General features: G+C 57.1%; 1 protein-coding gene across 2 annotated transcripts; it reads right to left on the minus strand.

Moving 5' to 3' along the window:
• Positions 1-136: 136 nt before the first annotated feature.
• CLK3 (CDC like kinase 3) lies at positions 137-14,218 on the minus strand. 2 transcript variants are annotated; one of them, XM_055556709.1, is made up of 13 exons: positions 14,071-14,218; positions 10,275-10,426; positions 9,400-9,616; positions 7,454-7,550; positions 7,111-7,177; positions 4,715-4,831; positions 3,936-4,102; positions 2,619-2,713; positions 2,393-2,522; positions 2,069-2,151; positions 1,451-1,530; positions 1,190-1,280; positions 137-548 (listed from the first exon to the last, which is right to left on the minus strand). In XM_055556709.1, the coding sequence occupies exons 2-13, from the start codon at positions 10,424-10,426 to the stop codon at positions 372-374; spliced, it is 1,473 nt and encodes a 490-aa protein (XP_055412684.1). In that variant the 5' UTR covers positions 14,071-14,218; the 3' UTR covers positions 137-371. The 2 variants fall into 2 exon arrangements, with proteins under 2 accessions (XP_055412684.1, XP_055412685.1); XM_055556710.1 differs by having other exon boundaries at positions 14,028-14,152.
• Between the last annotated feature and the right edge of the window lie 1,168 nt (positions 14,219-15,386).

Here is a 15,386-nt window from a genome sequence, read left to right on the forward strand (position 1 = left end):
TTCTGGCTAGCCTTTCCGGGCCTGGCCCAGTTCACACGTAGCTCTCCACAAGCGGCACCGCTAAGAAAGACTTTATTAATAAAGTAGGGAGGGGAGAAGGCAAGGAGCCTGGAGATGGACACACTGGTACCAGGGGTTACAAACAGTAAGAAACACTTTATTATAACTTTACAACATATAAATAGCTTGGGTCAAATCTGTGCTTTCTGGCAGCTGGGCATCAGGTCTCTTCCCCTGCAGGCTCCTGCCTTCCTTCACATTGCACTGTTCACTGCGTGGCTCTGGCCCTGGGGCCGGTGGTAGAGGTTGGAGGAAAGGGGCCGGGCAGCCCAGTCCCGCTCTCCATCTCCGGTGCAGTGGCCGCACGCCTGTCATCTGCTTGGGTTGCGGCTGGTGTGGAAGGACCGCTCCTCAGGGGTCAGACCAGCAAAGAAGGGGTGCAGCAGGGCCTCCGCCAGTGTGATGCGCTGGGCAGGGTCAAATTCTAACATCCTCCTCATCAGGTCAAACAGCTGCACGTGCTCCAGCGTGTCTTGGAGCATGTAACTCTGCTCAGGGACACAGGTGCCTCAGTGTGACGGCGGGCCCTGGGAAGCCACAGCCGGCCCCCTTGCCTCTGGGCAGCCTTGCTGCATGGCTGAGGAGGCAGGATGCCCCCTGGAGGACTACTGCTGCCCTCCCTGACAAGGAGCAGGTCTGCTTTTCGTGCCTGTAATCATGTCTGCTCTGAACTTTGTCAGGCTACCAGGTGTCCTGCTGGCTTGATGCCTCTGCCCCCATGTGCAAACTTCTGACAGGTGGGTACACAGCACCTCTGTGAAATTCACTTGTCCAAGCACCAAATGCAGTTGACAGAGGCTTCCTGGCCATGTCTAGGTCTTCCCCCACCCTCCCCTCAGTCCTGCCTAGTGAGAAAATAGGGAGCGGGAAGTAGCAGGGTCTCAGATATCTGGCTCTTCGGATGCCCCTGAGTACATCAGAGCCACCCTGTGGGGAAGGGGAAGAGCTAAGGGCCCCTCTAGGGCAGTTTGCAAGAAGCCTCACTGCCAGCACCCGGCAGCCTTGGGCACAGGCTCCCACAGAGCCGGAACGAGGAGGCCATTGTTAGCTGCCTGGCCTCTGCTGTGTATTTGCCCAAGGCCTGGGGTCTCCTTGGCATGAGTTGAGCTGGGGGAAGCCAGAAACTGACCTTCAGAGGTTTGCAGTTCTCCTTCACATACCGGCCGTCAGAACTGTTCTCATCCCAAACCAGGCCCCCTTTGTAGAAATATTTCTGCTTCCTGAAAACAAAAGACAGGAAGGGTGGAGTCAAAATGGGAAAGACAGCAGCAACGCGGAGAACAGCAGCGAAGCAAGGCAGGGGACCCCGGCCTGACCCAGCAGGGAGGTCTGGGCAACAGCTCTGCCAGGTCACTCCAAGACAGGAAAGCCCTGAGGGAGCAATCCTTACCTTGTCCGGTGGATCATGTGTGATGGGATGGGCCCTAGGATCTTCTCCATCATCACCAAATGCTCTCGGTTCTCGTGGGTCTGTGGAAGGGTGAGGGACACAGCAAGTGGGAATCATGACAGCCTCCGCCCCCTCAAGGTCCCTCGGAGAATAAGGGATAAGAAAGATGGTCAAGGTCTCTCCCTGCCCCAGGAGATGCAAACCCAGCAATGGGATAACAGCCCCAGCCTTTGTGATGTGGTGGCAGCCTGGGACCAGGGAGGAAGCCAGCCTGTTCCCTTGGTGACTTCTCGACCCTTCAAGTGTACTGCATGATGACACCTCATTCTGGCTAGTTCCTCTCTCCCCCCAGAAAGTGCCCTGCCCTGGCCCATCTCTGTGCCCTCACTCACGCTGTGCCCCTTGCCTGGAACACTCCTCCCACCCCAATCCTCCATCCCTGATGACTGACTGCAAGAGTCCCTGAGTGTTCCAGCTACCCTGACTGACCTCTTCCTTCCCAAGCACCTACAACCCTCAGGAGTCTAATCTCACAACATGCTGATGGGTGGGTGGGGGTCCTTCCCACACTAGGCCTCTGCAGCTTACGGTAGGGGGGTGATGAGGGAGAGGCCTTACCTGGAAGAGTGTGAAGCCCCGGTAGTACTCAAAGAGAATGCAGCCGATGCTCCAGACATCGCAGGGCTGTGCCCAGCCCAGCTCTGAAAGCCAAGATGGGGTAGGCTATGAGACTCAGCTCTATGCTCCCAGCCTAGAGGTCACAGGGCAGCTACCACGCTGTCTACTGGGTTTGGACCCAGTAGAAGTCCCTTTCTTAAGACCAAGTCAACAACCACAGAGACTCAAGACACTGGCTCCAGGTGTGGACAGGCACTACACTCCCTGTCTTCATTCCTGCCAACAACTGCCTGCTTTATCGGGCTCAGAGCTGCAGTCACTCACCAAGGATCACCTCAGGTGGACGATAGTGACGGGTGGCCACGATGGTCGTGTGATGCTCATGGTCAAAGGTAGCACTGCCGAAGTCAGCCACTCGGATGCTGGTGTTCTTCACTGACTTCTCCTCACAGCTCTGAAGGGCAGGGAAGGGGAGCCAGGTCAGAAGTCTGTACTGGTGGGTAACCAACTCCTGGAACAGGGCCTTGATCTTTACCCCACCAATAAATACCTTGTGCTCATTGTAGAGGGTTTCAAACTCAGAATTCACAAACAGGATGTTCTCTGGCTTCAAGTCTGTGTGGGTCAGTTGGTTCTCATGTAGAACTGGGGGAGCAGGAGAGGAGGGAAGCAGACACTGAAAACCTGGGCTTCCTCTCTGGCCCGCCTGCCAGCGCTAGGCCAGCTCCCTCCTCCAGGGCCAGCCTGCTAGAACCCTCAGCCCCTAAGCTCAGCAGTGGCACAGGGAGAAGACCACACTGCCTCTGCTATGGCTTCTCTCTCAAGAGTGCTCTGTATTTATGAACTCAGAGGGTTCTAATTCTTGAGGGGGCAGGGGAGATGCCTTCCATTTAGAAAACCTTCCACTTGTCTACAGGGGACCAGGTCTCTCACCAAAGCTGCAGTATCAGTCTTGGGGTGATTCCCTCTCCCAAGCACCTGCTACATAATTTGCAAGGCCCAAGGCAAAATGAAAATGTAGGTGTCCTTATTCAAAAGTTACTTAAAATCTAAAGATAGGAGTAGGAGAGCATTAAACCAAGCACAGGGCTCCCTATGAAACAGGGAAGCCAGTGCCGCCTTTCTCCCCTCACCCCCAGCCCCAAGCAGGGGGACGCCTGCCTTTTCCCTCCAACCCTGTCCCACCGATGGTTGTACCCTGCCACTCATCCCTTTTCCCATCTGGCACTCAAGACCTCCCAACAATGTAGCCCATCTGTCTTGACATGGGCCCGCTCTCCACCACAGCGAGCTGCTGCACATGCCAGGCTCTGGGCCAGCACTGGGTGGCTCACCTGGCTTGGAACGCTCTCCCCAGTCCCGTCATCTATGCAGGCCCTGCCAGTCTAGCTCCAGCCACCTCTCCAGTGAGCCTTTCCAACCTGTTTCAACCACTACAAATCCTGCAGCACTGAGCACAGGCACCACCTTAGAGACTGGCAGACAGATGGGAAATGATGGTGAGACATGGCGTCTTGCTGACAGGATCTGTGGGTGGGATCTACCAGGTCAGTCTGCGACCTCTTCACCCTATCCAGGAAGGTAGGCATGGGGATGGTACGGGGCTAATCCTAGAGCAGCTCTCTCCCTTCTCTTCTGGAGAGCCTGGGGTCAGAGGCCAGCTCCACAGGCCCCTGGAGGGGACTGCAGCCTCTCTGTCATCACAGGTTCCTACTTGAAGGCCTTTCAGCCAGAGGGGCCCTAATGTCTTGGGGCCCAGCAGAACAGTCAGCAATGTGCTGGAGAACCTGATGGGAGGGCAGGGCCGCCAGGTGCCTTTGCTGCAGACAGGAGGCTCCCCCTGCTCCGCTTGAGGGTAGGAACTTACATCTAAGGGCGTGGCAGAGCTGGTAGGCCATGTGCCGAACATGTGGTAGAGGGTAAGGCTGGAAGTTATTCTCCTTTAGGAACTCAAAGGTGTTCTTGCCCAGGAGCTCAAAGGCGATGCACATGTGACCGTGGAAGTTGAACCAGTCAGACATCAAGACGCACAGGCTGGAGAAGGATGGATGGGGCTCAGGGTCTGTGCTGGGGGCTGGCTGCCCACCGGCTCCCTCAGGTGAAGACCGTCCCCACTCCCTCCCAGGCTGCTGGGTCACACACAGGATGCAGATTTACAAAGAGAAAGAAAACTATGGGCACAGTCCCTGCTCTCAGAGAAAGGTGGCGTAAGCAGGCCACTCCACAGGACAAGTGCCCTCTGCCGAGCTTCCTGAGCCTGCAGGGCTCAGCACAGCGCTTGGCGGAGAGGAATGCTCCATGTCTGTGCGCTCCTTGGGATATGGCTGACTACGTGAGCACCTGAACAGTTTTGGGTTTATATCTTGTCTAATGCCCACCACAACCCAGTGAAGCCTCTAATTTACAAATGCAGGGCGAGGAGGCCACCTCAGAACACAATGCTGGTTGCAGTGGAGCCTAGACTGAAACCCAGATGTTCCTTCCAGCAAGACTCACTCGCCAGACTCCCCCGGCTCTGGCTGCCAGGAGAAGGCATGGTGCCAACCTGGCAAAAGGGCACTGCTCAGTCCCAGTGGGTCTGGGCCACTGGACTGGACAGACACTGACCCCTAGGAAGCTTCCCGCCCATTCCCTGCCAACACTCACAACTTGTTCTCTTTGTCCTTCTCCTTGATCTTCTTGAGAACGTTGATTTCTAGCCGGGCGGCCTCTCGGTACTTGCCTACATTGCGGATGATCTTCAGGGCAACCTGAGACTTCCCTCTGGACCGGGGAAAGCAGCAGCAGTCCTCATGAAAAGCTATGCAGCCCTTCCCCCACCCTCCACCCCAACCCAGCAACTCCTGGCAAATGCTACATAGGACTCCAGGAACAGGGCTGCCCTGAAGACAGCAGATTCCTGATGCTCAGCCTGCCCCACACAACCCCAGGCCTCTACTGTGCAGTACGGAGCTGCTGTTGACAACCGTGCCAGTCTTAGGTTTTTATGATCTCAGCTGCTGCCAGCTCCTGGGGGGAGTGGGCAGAGGAGCAGAGCCCCATCCTGCTGACCAGCACCAGCCCTAGAGCTTGCTCAGTTACCTGACCTGGAGGCCCGTCAGTCCTGACCCTGGCCAGGCCATCCCACTCAGAACCCTCTGCAGCACCTGCTGACTTTCCTGAGCACATCACCTACTCTACACAAACTGTTCCTCCTGGGCTTCCAGAAGGGAGTGAGAGCCTGGCAGGAGGGAAGGTGCCAGCAGAGGCTCTTCCCCTCACTGAACCCCAGGACCGATCCCTCAGCACACCTCTTGGCCCCACCTGCCTCAGTACCAGCGATGGCATTTGTCAGAGACCCCCAAGTGCCAGGAACCCTTATTCAGCGTCCAATGAGGATTTTAATAATTCCTGCTCCACACCTCCCACCTTGCCCCCAGCACCACCCCTGTATGCCACGAGCAGGTGCCCAGCAAAGAATAACTGGGGGAGGTTAGGCTGCCAGGCACAACACTCTCAGGAAGGGAGAGCCAGTGCTCAGATGCCCAGCGGGAAATTAGAGTGATAAGCCCTGGCCCACAAGGGTGTGGCCTAAGGCCTCTGGGAAGCTGGCCTTGGTGCCAGAAAGGTTCACAGGTTGAAGGGCAGAGGCATCTTCTAGAACACAGTGCATTTTTCTCATCCCATTTTTCCAGATTTTCAGGGTAGGAAAGGACCTCAGAGGAAAAGACATAACTCCAGACTCCTGGAACAGCATCCCTCAAGAGCATTCCGACCCTTGAGATGAGCTCATCACATCCACACAGCTACTGACCGAGTTGGGCGGCCCTTCCTTTTGTGGAACTGAATTCTGCCTTCTCACAATAAGCCCATTGGCCAACTCCCTCTGGACTCCCTAAAGGTTCCCTGAACCCTGGGCCTGCCTTTAGTGACTTCAAAGGCTCGCTTCCCATCTAGCTGCTCAGAGTGACAGCCCAGAGAGCCCCAGGTGGGATAGCTCTCAGATCTGCCACCTCTCACCACTGTACAGTCTACATGTCCCTATGCCCACTGGTCCCAGCCCTAACTTCTTGGGCCACAAGGGGTCTGAAGGGTGTTTAAATGGGAACTGGGTGCCCAGGGAGGCTTCATTGGTAATAATCACTACCTTAAATTGGGGTCACATGGTGGGCTGAATTGCTAGGTTTAACTGTCCTTTCCAGGCACCCCTCAACATGGGAGCGCCAAGTAGAGCAGTACCCAGCTCCTCCGTTCGAGAGCTGGGGGATACAGACAGACCCTGAGCATATTTCTTCATCCCTAAAATCATACGAGAGTCACGTACAGGCAACACGTGGCTCAAATGAGACAGCAAGGACACAAGAACTTTCTGGCCAAAGTGCCACACCAAAGAGGGGCCATTTAAGGCTCGAAGGCAGTGGGTTCGCAGGCGGCAGCCTCCCAGCCTAAGGGAGAGGAGGCAAGGGTTCTGGTCTCAAGGAATGGCAAGGGACAAAAAAGTTTTTCACTGTTCAGCCTATAAGGGAGCAAGGAACCCCTAGCAGGATCCCAACACACACAGGTGTACCCCCGCTCTACCTGAGCACATTCAAAGGGGCCCAACCCCTAGCCACGCTGCAGATGGCAGCAGCCCACTTGGTAAGAAAGCCCAGGGTCTTGCTCCTCTCAATGGGGGCCTGCATGACCTCTCAGGCAGACTTCCAGAGGGTGGAGGCTCAGGCTTGAGTTGGGCTCAGCAGTACGCTCAAACCCCTGCCAGGCCCCTAAAAAGAGCTCACAGGAAGCAGATCCAGACCATGGAGGGGCCAGGATCTTGCCCTGTTCTGATCTCCACCACAGCCCTGAGGAAGTGGGGAAACTGGAACAGCACCATTTAGTGACCACCAGTTCTTAGGCAGAGATGCCACATGCCCATGGATCCCAGGAATTTCTCCCTATTTTAGGGGATCAGCAAAAACCCAACATGCACTGGAGTTTGGTGCTACTCTTAGAAGAGAAAAAGGTTAAGCTCTGCCACCACCTTCAAGAACCTTGGGCCAGCTCTTCTCAGGAAGAGAGCTCACCTGGCATGGTCCAAGCACTCCACCACCTTGCCAAAGGTGCCTTCACCCAGGTTCCCCACGATCTCATCTAGGAGAGAAAAGAAACAGGGCATGAGAGCCTGGAGGACAGAGGGCTGGCAGCTCCTGCAAGTTCACAGCATTCAAATTCTCAAAAACATAAAAGGTTTCTTTCTCACTGCTACACTCTTAAAAACAGAAGTTGCTAGAGTCTGTGTCATTCAGGCAATTACTGGTGGCCCCTCTAAGGCACCACGCGCAATAGAGGCCCCTCGGGCAGGAGAGGTCTCGTCTAACAAGGGGGATAGAAAGTAGAGAGGTAAAGTTTTACGAAAGGTGGCTGTACATCGCTCTTGGAGCCAATCGCCGATCCGGCACACCAGGTGGCCCTCCTTGTCATCTTCCACACTCCGGCTGCTGCGCTTACTGCTCTGTTGGCTTCTCTGCATGCACCGCCCCCCGAAACGCCATCCGACCAATCGCATGGTAGGCGGTTCCGATTGACAGATTGAGATGTCAGTCAAAGGCAGAGGTGGAGACGGTGAGGAGCCGGTGGGTTGGTTGATTGGATTTTCCAGATCCCAGCATTTCATAAGGCACACAGCATATATAACGATAGGGATATTGCAAGGGACACGTCAAGACACAAACTGACTTCAAAAACAGAAAAGTAAAAACAGCTACAGGTATGTAAAGAAAACTCGGACATTATCTAAAAGAAAGGCGCCGCAAATGCTCAGAAAGACGCCCAGCCTCTGCTGCTAAGGGGCTGGGCCACGTGGAGAGTCGCAGGCCTGACTCCCTCCTCCACTGAGTCTCCCCCTCCCGACCCTCCCATGTCGGCTTCAGCCAGGGTGAAGACGCAGTGAGAAGGGTACAAGAAGACGGCGGGCCGAGCCTAGGTCAGATCATCCAGAATGGTCAGAGGCCACTCTGGTTCAGCTGCAGAATGCCCAGTCTGTCTGCCCACGCAGTCCTGCACATGCCCGACAGCTGCCACCTGCCCCTAGACAGCATCTGTGGCCAGACTCAGCATCACCAGCAGAACCAGCCTTCCGTCGGCAGCCCTTGCACCACCAGCCTCGAGCAGAGAAGGAGCGCTGGATCCTCTGGGCCGGTCGACTCTCCAAGGCCTACCACCACAACGGCCCACACAGGCCCCAAGCCAGCTCCTGCCCTGGCCTTGGCACTGAGGCGACTCACAGGCCAGACCCAACCTGAGCCTCATGACAACAAAGGGCACCAAAAAGAGAAGAAGCAGAGCCACACACCTGTGGCAGTGTGCAGAGAGGGCACCAGGCCATGCCGCGTGCCCGGTCAACCCTCAACCCACGGCCACTCAGAGAAGTCACAGGAAAACTCGGCAGAGAGACACCTGGCCCCCCTCCACTGCAGCACCACTACTCCCTGGGGCCTCGTGGCCGGGAGCCATGGAGGGAGGGCAGAGGGCTGGGAAGGGAAGAGAAGACAGCATATACCCTCCGAGACACACAACTGGCCTTCCTTCCCAGAGAGCTGAGCGCAGAGCAGGTTCCTGGTCTCAGCAGAGATCTGTACAACACTCCACAAGAAGAATGCTTCCAGGCCCTGCTCTGGGCATGTGACCTGCAACTGGACACGGCCTGGAGCTGGGGGCCTTTCTGCCACTTCTTCACATGCCCCACCCCACAGGCAGCTCATGCCCCTCACCTTGACTGCCCCTCACATGAAGAGGCTAGACTGAAGAGGGTGTGCCTGAAGGTCAGAGGGCAGGTCCCAGTCCAAGCTCATTGACGGACGGACCCCGCCCCCCCACCCATGGGCACTCCAGCCTCCAGGCCTCTGGTGAGGGGTGTAGAGAGGAGACTGCAGAAGTGGATGCAGTCCACACCAGTCAGAGCACTCAGCTGTGTGGCGGGGCAATCTCTGGGTGGGAAGGACCAGGTCAAACAGCTCCAGACCACATACCAGCAACCCTATTAAGGATCCTGAAGAAGTGTCCCTGGCCACTCACACACATGGCCTGTGCCTGGAGCAGTGTGGAGACAGGGAGGCCAGAGGCCAGCCAGCGCCGGAACCAGAACCCCTAAGTTGCCATTTCCAGTGGGCCAGAAGACAGAGGAACTGGGCCCCTGCTCAGCCCTGCAACTGGACCAGACAACACATACACACACACACACACACACACACACACACACACACCAAATGCGCGTGCGTACGGCTGGCAGTACTCACCCAGACCAGCCACCTGAGAGAAGGCTAGAAAGAGACGAGGCCTTCAAGCCCCAGCCAGCACACTCGGCCACCACTCACCGAGGAGGCGCTGCTACAAGACCTGGTGCGGCGTTTGTGGCAGTGGTGGGCGTGCTTGCGGGTCCGGTATGGCTCCCTCTCCCGTGATCGCCGGCGATGATGGCAACGTGAAGATCCGTAGTAGTCCTCCCCAAAGGATGGGCTCCGGTCTTCACACCGGTAAGTGTCGCTGTCACGGTGCTCCCGGTATCTCCTCTGGTAGGGCAAGCGGTCATGGCTGCCAAAAGTCACTGGTCAGAATTTCCTCCCCCCAAGCAGGCTCCTGCTGCCAGGCAAGACTTGTATGGTGGGGTCCTTGCAAAGGGCTCACAAGGGTCGTCTGTTGGAGCAGAGGTATCCGGACTACGGGAGGTGGGGAGGGTAGCACCGGTATGTGAACCCCAGTCTCCAGACCGGTGGTCCTGACGGCATCCTTCCGGGGCCGCAGGAGGCAGAGCACGGGAGGTGGGCGTGGCAGAGGGCCTCTGAGCGCTCCCCTATCACAGAGCTCTCGGTGGCCTGCTAAGGCTGTAAGTTAGGCCTAGGGGCTGAGATAAGACCAGAGACCAACCTCTGGAAAGGGCTGAGATTATGTTCTTAACCCACACTGAGGAAGGCTCAGAGGTTAGCAGGGGAGATGCTGGCCTACAAAGCGGGGGAGCATGTTAGGAGAAGAAAGACTCAAGGACAGAGAAAGAAGGGGCAGGAGGTGGTGAACGGAGGCCAGGGGATGCAGCTGAGATCAGAGGAGGAGGCAGGAGAGGACAGGGTGGTGACCCAGGCGCAGCCAGGCAGAGGCGCAGCTGCCTGAACAGGCCCAGGCGCCACAAGCCTCCAGACCATCTCCCCAGCCCAAGGTGGAAGGGGTCCTCCCTTCCCACCTAACTCCCTCTCACCTTCTAGACCGAGATCTCCGTGGCGGTGGCTCCCTTCGAGACGGGTATCGCAATCTCCCTTCATGCTCCCGACTGTAAGACCGCCTCCTCTTCCATCGGTAGCTCAGGTACGGGTCTGGCTCAGGGGAGCGGTATCGCTTACAGTGATGCATCTAGGCCACAGAAACAGAAAGCCCTGCTGAACATGCAGCCAGCCACTGGGCTGCCTCGGTGCTCCTGAAGAAGAGGCCCATTGTTCTGTTTGGGGGCAGCCCCTCCCAGGGGTTTATGAAGTGATGAAGAACTCTGAGGTCACACTGGTCAAACAGCAGACAATGGGTAACACCCTTCTCTGCTGGTGAACAAACAAAGAGCTGCCTCCCCAGCACAGCTTTGGCCTGGTGGCCTGAGCACTCAGGGAACCAGGTGAGCCAGGACCGGTGTTGAGGCCGAACGCATGAAGGGGCTGGTGAGCACCACCACGGAAGACCCCCAGGAAGAAAGGGAGCCTCTTGTGCTCAGCTCCCTCCTGCTCGTCTGTAGGGTCCTAGGAAGGGCCTGTTCTGTTGAGCCAGAGGTCAGAGTCAAAAGGCTGCTGGCAGGGAGCCAACACACAGGAGCAAGGGGTAAAAGACCTCGAGTTTCAGAAGCCAAGTTGCCTGGCTGAGGCCCTGAATTGTACCCCACTCAACGGAGTAAGGACCACAAATCAGTGTGAGGAGCCACAGGCAGAAATGAGCAGACTAGCCCTCGGACAAAGAGGGGCCCCAAAACATTCCCGAGCACACTTGAGGGTCTGGTCAAGCAGACATGGGGGTTTATCCAGCCTTTGTTGGTCTAAATTCAGTCTCAGAATCAGTAAAGATGCCAGGCATCTTCAGAGCAACCAAGTTAGTTGCCTGAGGCCTGTTTTACACCCTTAGACCACCTGCCACTGGTGCCATGCCCAGGCAGTGCCTCACCCCCAACAGGACCATTATTGTTCCCTCTTCTAAATCCCCTGCTCCAGTACCCTCTTCTGTGCCCATCTCAGAAGGAGCCAGAAGGCTGTCTGTCTGGCAGGCTCTGTGTTCACAGAGGCAGGCCAAAAGGGCCCCACCTCACTATTCCTAGTTCAGTGGGAATTTACGTTCACCACAGGAAATTGCCAGGTTGGTTCAGCCATGTGCTATGTGAGGCCAGCTCCCTGTTCCACCCATACCCCAAAACCTGACACTGCCTCCTTGGGAGGGCTCGGTCAGAGACTATAGCTGGCCTCCCTCCCAATCCTTCACTTGGCCATAGCCAACCTACGGTGGTCAGTCCTGGGCTTGCCTGATGAAGCACATTTTTGACAAATCCATTGAGGCTGCCCCATCTCATGAGAAGGGTCTGTATGGAGAAGAAAAGGATGAAACAGCTCTCCTTGAATGAGCAGGTCACCAAAGCATATCTGACAAAACACCTGGGAGCTTTCCTGGGACCCCAAGAAAGTCACTGCCCTCAGTCTCCCGGCTAGCGGCTGTCTTCTGCCCTCTACCTGAAAGTCTAGGCCCCAGCAACCCTTGGGGATAAATATTTTGTAACAGCTCAAGAGCTCAGACTGCAGTTCTGTTTTGGTGATGAGCAGATTAATGTTTCACTGTTTCCCTGCCATTATGGCTGGGTTAGGTCCCCAAGTAATGGAATGAAGGCAGTATCTCACATCTCACTAAGTGACACGGAAGATGCTCCAGTGACCAGAACAAAGGCCATCCGCACTGGGCAAAGCATCAGACCTGGAAGACCTGGTCTAGCTCACAACAGGCCAAAGACTTCCTCCTGGGACCTACAAGATTCATGTACAGACATGGTCCTGTTAATGGAAACAGCACAGCTTCAAAGTCAGAGAGAAGTCGATCTGAATCCTGGCACTGCCATTTCCAGCTTGTGCCTTTAGGCAAGTTATTAAACAACTCCAACCTTCAGCTTCCTCTTGCAACACGGGGATAGCTCTGTGAGAATTAAATTATGCCATCTTGTAAGTAACATGCCTAGTACACGCCTTAAGGTCAAATGCCTAGCACAGGTCTGGGTTCACAAGATGTACTGAAGGCAGCTTTTCACTAACAACATTAAAAAGGTTCCGGGTAACACCTCTGGGTCTGTGTTAAATGCCTTAAGAGCATTGCATGTGTGCATGCTAAGTCAATTCAGTCATGTCTGACTCTGTGACCCTATGGGCTGTAGCTTGCCAGGCTGTTCTGTCCACGGGATTCTCCAGGCAAGAATACTGGAGTGGTTGCCATGCCCTCCTCCAGGGGATCCTCTCGACCCAGGGATGGAACCTGCATCTCTTACATCTCCTGCATTGGCAGGCAGGTTCTTTACCATTAGCGCCACCTAAGGACATTTTAAAAGTCCCTTCCAAGGAACCAGGGGGGAGAGAGCTCTGGGTAGAAAACCCTGAACAAAATCCCAGTGCTGGTGCTTACTGGTCTCTTAACCTTTTACAAGTCACTCTGGGCCTTGGTTACCGTATCTGGAAAATGGAGATAACACGACCTCCCGGCCAACTTGGCAAAGGAGAGGACAAGTATAAGAGCTATATAAAACACCACACACAAGGCAATCATAGAGAATATAACTCCCTTTAACACATTCTAGGCAGCTGAAATATTGGAAATACCAGATGCTCATTATTTCCAGCTAGGGCTCTAGGGCCCATTTCTCATCAATTATCTCTAATTCTTAGACCTCTGCAAACAGGTTGTTAAAAGAAGGTAAGGGCCACAATTATGCTCTGGAAGGCTCTGCTCTGCACAATGAAGAAAAAGGTAATGCGAAGAAAACCAGGCAGAGGATGCCAGCTTTTTTCTGAGCACAGGCTTACATCTCATTTGCTGCTCCCGGCCAGAGAACTGGGCTGACAAGAGCAGCCAGCCAGGTCAGCGGCTGCCCTCCCGGGTCCCTGCCACCCCGCGCCCCACGGTTATTTTTGGCTGACGCTGCCCCACCACGGCAACCTCAAACCTGCCACCTTGCAAGCCGCCACCACCGGGTGAAACGCTCCTCCTTTTCAAGGGCATGGAGGAGGGAAGCTGGAAGGCTGCCAACTCCGCTTCGACGGAGCCCTGGCTCAGGCGATTCCCACCCCAGCCCCCACGCCAGGACACCCGCACCCGGAACTAAAGCACAGAGACTCCCGGAGCGAGGAGCAGCCCGGGCATTTGTACTGTCAGCTTGGCCTGGCCCCTCCTCAGGGCTGGAGCGGATCCATCACAACAAAACAAGCAGGGGGCCTGCGGCCCTCGCTCGCGTCCCTTCCTGTCGCTCGGGTCCCAGAGATCTCAGAGCCCCGTCCCCCGTAACCGCCGCCAGTGGAGGCGAGGGGAGACCTGGGGTGGGCGGGTGGGGGGGCGGGGGAGGCAGGCCAGCTTGGGCCGGAATCAAACTCCAAGCCGCGCGGGGAAGGTGTCTGAGAACTAAGCCTCGAGCCGGGGAAGGGGAGGGTCTGAAAGCCCCTCCAGGGTATCCCAGGTAGGGCCCCGACCCCATTCCGCGGGCAGGCTACAGGGCCAAAACTGGACGGATCTCTGCAGGGGCCTCAGAGGCCTCTCATGCTCGGACGTCGACACGCGGGAGCGAGCGGTCGGGGTCTGTGGTAATCGCCCTCTGGGGAAGAAGCGGCGGGTCAGGGGTGAGAGGTCGGGGCCGCGGCCTGAGGTAGGCCGAGAAGAAAACGAAAGGGGGTAGCCCGAGACCGAACCAAAAGCCCCGGGACCCACACCTAGCGCGCCCTCCCCGCCGACTCACCGCCCGCCACTGCTCCCGTCGCGGGCCCGGGCCCCACACTCACGGTCTCCCAGGCTCAGGCTGCTGCTAGGCCCCACTCCCCGCTCGGAGCGCCTCTTCCGCTTCCGGCTCCGGCCTCCGCCCGTGGCAGCCCCGCCCCTCGCGTGACGCAGCCGTCCTCAGCCCGGGTAGACCTGGCTCAGCCCCCAGGCCGCTCTAACCCCCGACTCGAAGGCTCTGGAGGACCTGTCTTCTCTGTACGGCTCCGTGGGGCAGCGACAGAACCTGGTTCCTGTAGGGTCGAGGGGAAGTCCTTGACCGCGGTCCGCCCTCCCACCGTGTCGCGTCGCACGTAGGCCTTAAAGACGCGACGGGGGCCCGACCCGCGGCGGACGGCGCGGAGAGCCCAAAGGTGGAGCCCCAACCTCGCCCGTGCCCGTCTGTCCCTTCCTGCGCGCCGGGAGGAGGGCATTGTTTCGCTGTCGCCTCCGTGAAAACCAGGCGGGGCTTGAGCGCAACGCCTGGCTCCGGGGCCCAGGAGGGCGCTAAAGATCACGGAGACTCGAGCAGACGGTCCCAACTACCGGTTATGTGGAAGAAGCAAATGAGACCTTATTCTTTGTGCAGGTTTTTTATTTTTTTTAAGCCATGGCGGCACACCCAAACCCCAGTGCAGGTGCACAGCAGTTTGAGCTGGTACCGGACAGTCTTGTACGCGGGGTCTCTGATAGGACGGGGTCTGGAAGAAAGGGGGTGGTGGTGTGTGTGTCCTTTTCCTAGAGCATCCTTGGAGGATGGCAGTAAGTGGACCAGCATTGTTTCTCAGTTCATAAGCTCCCCCCACCCCACCCCCACGAAAGAAAAGCCCTGCGCCCCGCCGCGGCCAGACTGGGCTGCAGTTTCGCCAGGAGAGTCTCGGTGAACCTCTCTACCGCGGCTCACCAAAGCCCTGCCCACCTACAGTTCCGCTCTCGGCCAGGGCGGGTTAACGAGGCCCTGTTTTCCAGAAGACAAAAGTGAGGTCGGGTCTTTGGGTTTGCAAGCGTGCACTCCCCGCCCTCGGGCTCTCGCTGGCGTCGCTAAGCGAAGCGGCATCTAATTGTCCCCGCGCCACGCCAGGGACAGAGCATCCCTGCAGACCCCGCCCCTCCCCGGCAGACCACACCGCGGAAGCCGGGTACCTGCCAGCCTTTCCCTGGCCCAATCCCGGTCCCGCCCCAATGAGAGCTGGGCACGCCCCTGACGCGAGGTTTAGCCTCCCCGCCAACCAAGGGTAGGAGCGGAACCGCCCCCTCGGAGTAAGGAGCTCTCCAGTGGCTAACCTCTGGCTCTTCTTTAAACTGGCGTCTGACGGCGTGGCTTGAGCGAGTGCTTAGTACC

The sequence above is a fragment of the Bubalus kerabau genome, chromosome 19 (assembly GCF_029407905.1).
Source record: "Bubalus kerabau isolate K-KA32 ecotype Philippines breed swamp buffalo chromosome 19, PCC_UOA_SB_1v2, whole genome shotgun sequence".
NCBI lineage: Eukaryota > Metazoa > Chordata > Mammalia > Artiodactyla > Bovidae > Bubalus > Bubalus kerabau.

Bases quoted from the DNA above. Each gene is read 5' to 3' on its own strand.
- CLK3 (XM_055556709.1), bottom strand. From the start codon at position 10,426: ATGCATCACTGTAAGCGATACCGCTCCCCTGAGCCAGACCCGTACCTG. The intron at 7,551-9,399 runs GTGAGTGGTGGC...CGGTGCATGCAG, and splicing joins CTTGTAGCAGCGCCTCCTCG to AGAAGCCAACAGAGCAGTAA. The intron at 1,281-1,450 runs GTAAGGATTGCT...TTTTGTTTTCAG, and splicing joins CACATGATCCACCGGACAAG to GAAGCAGAAATATTTCTACA.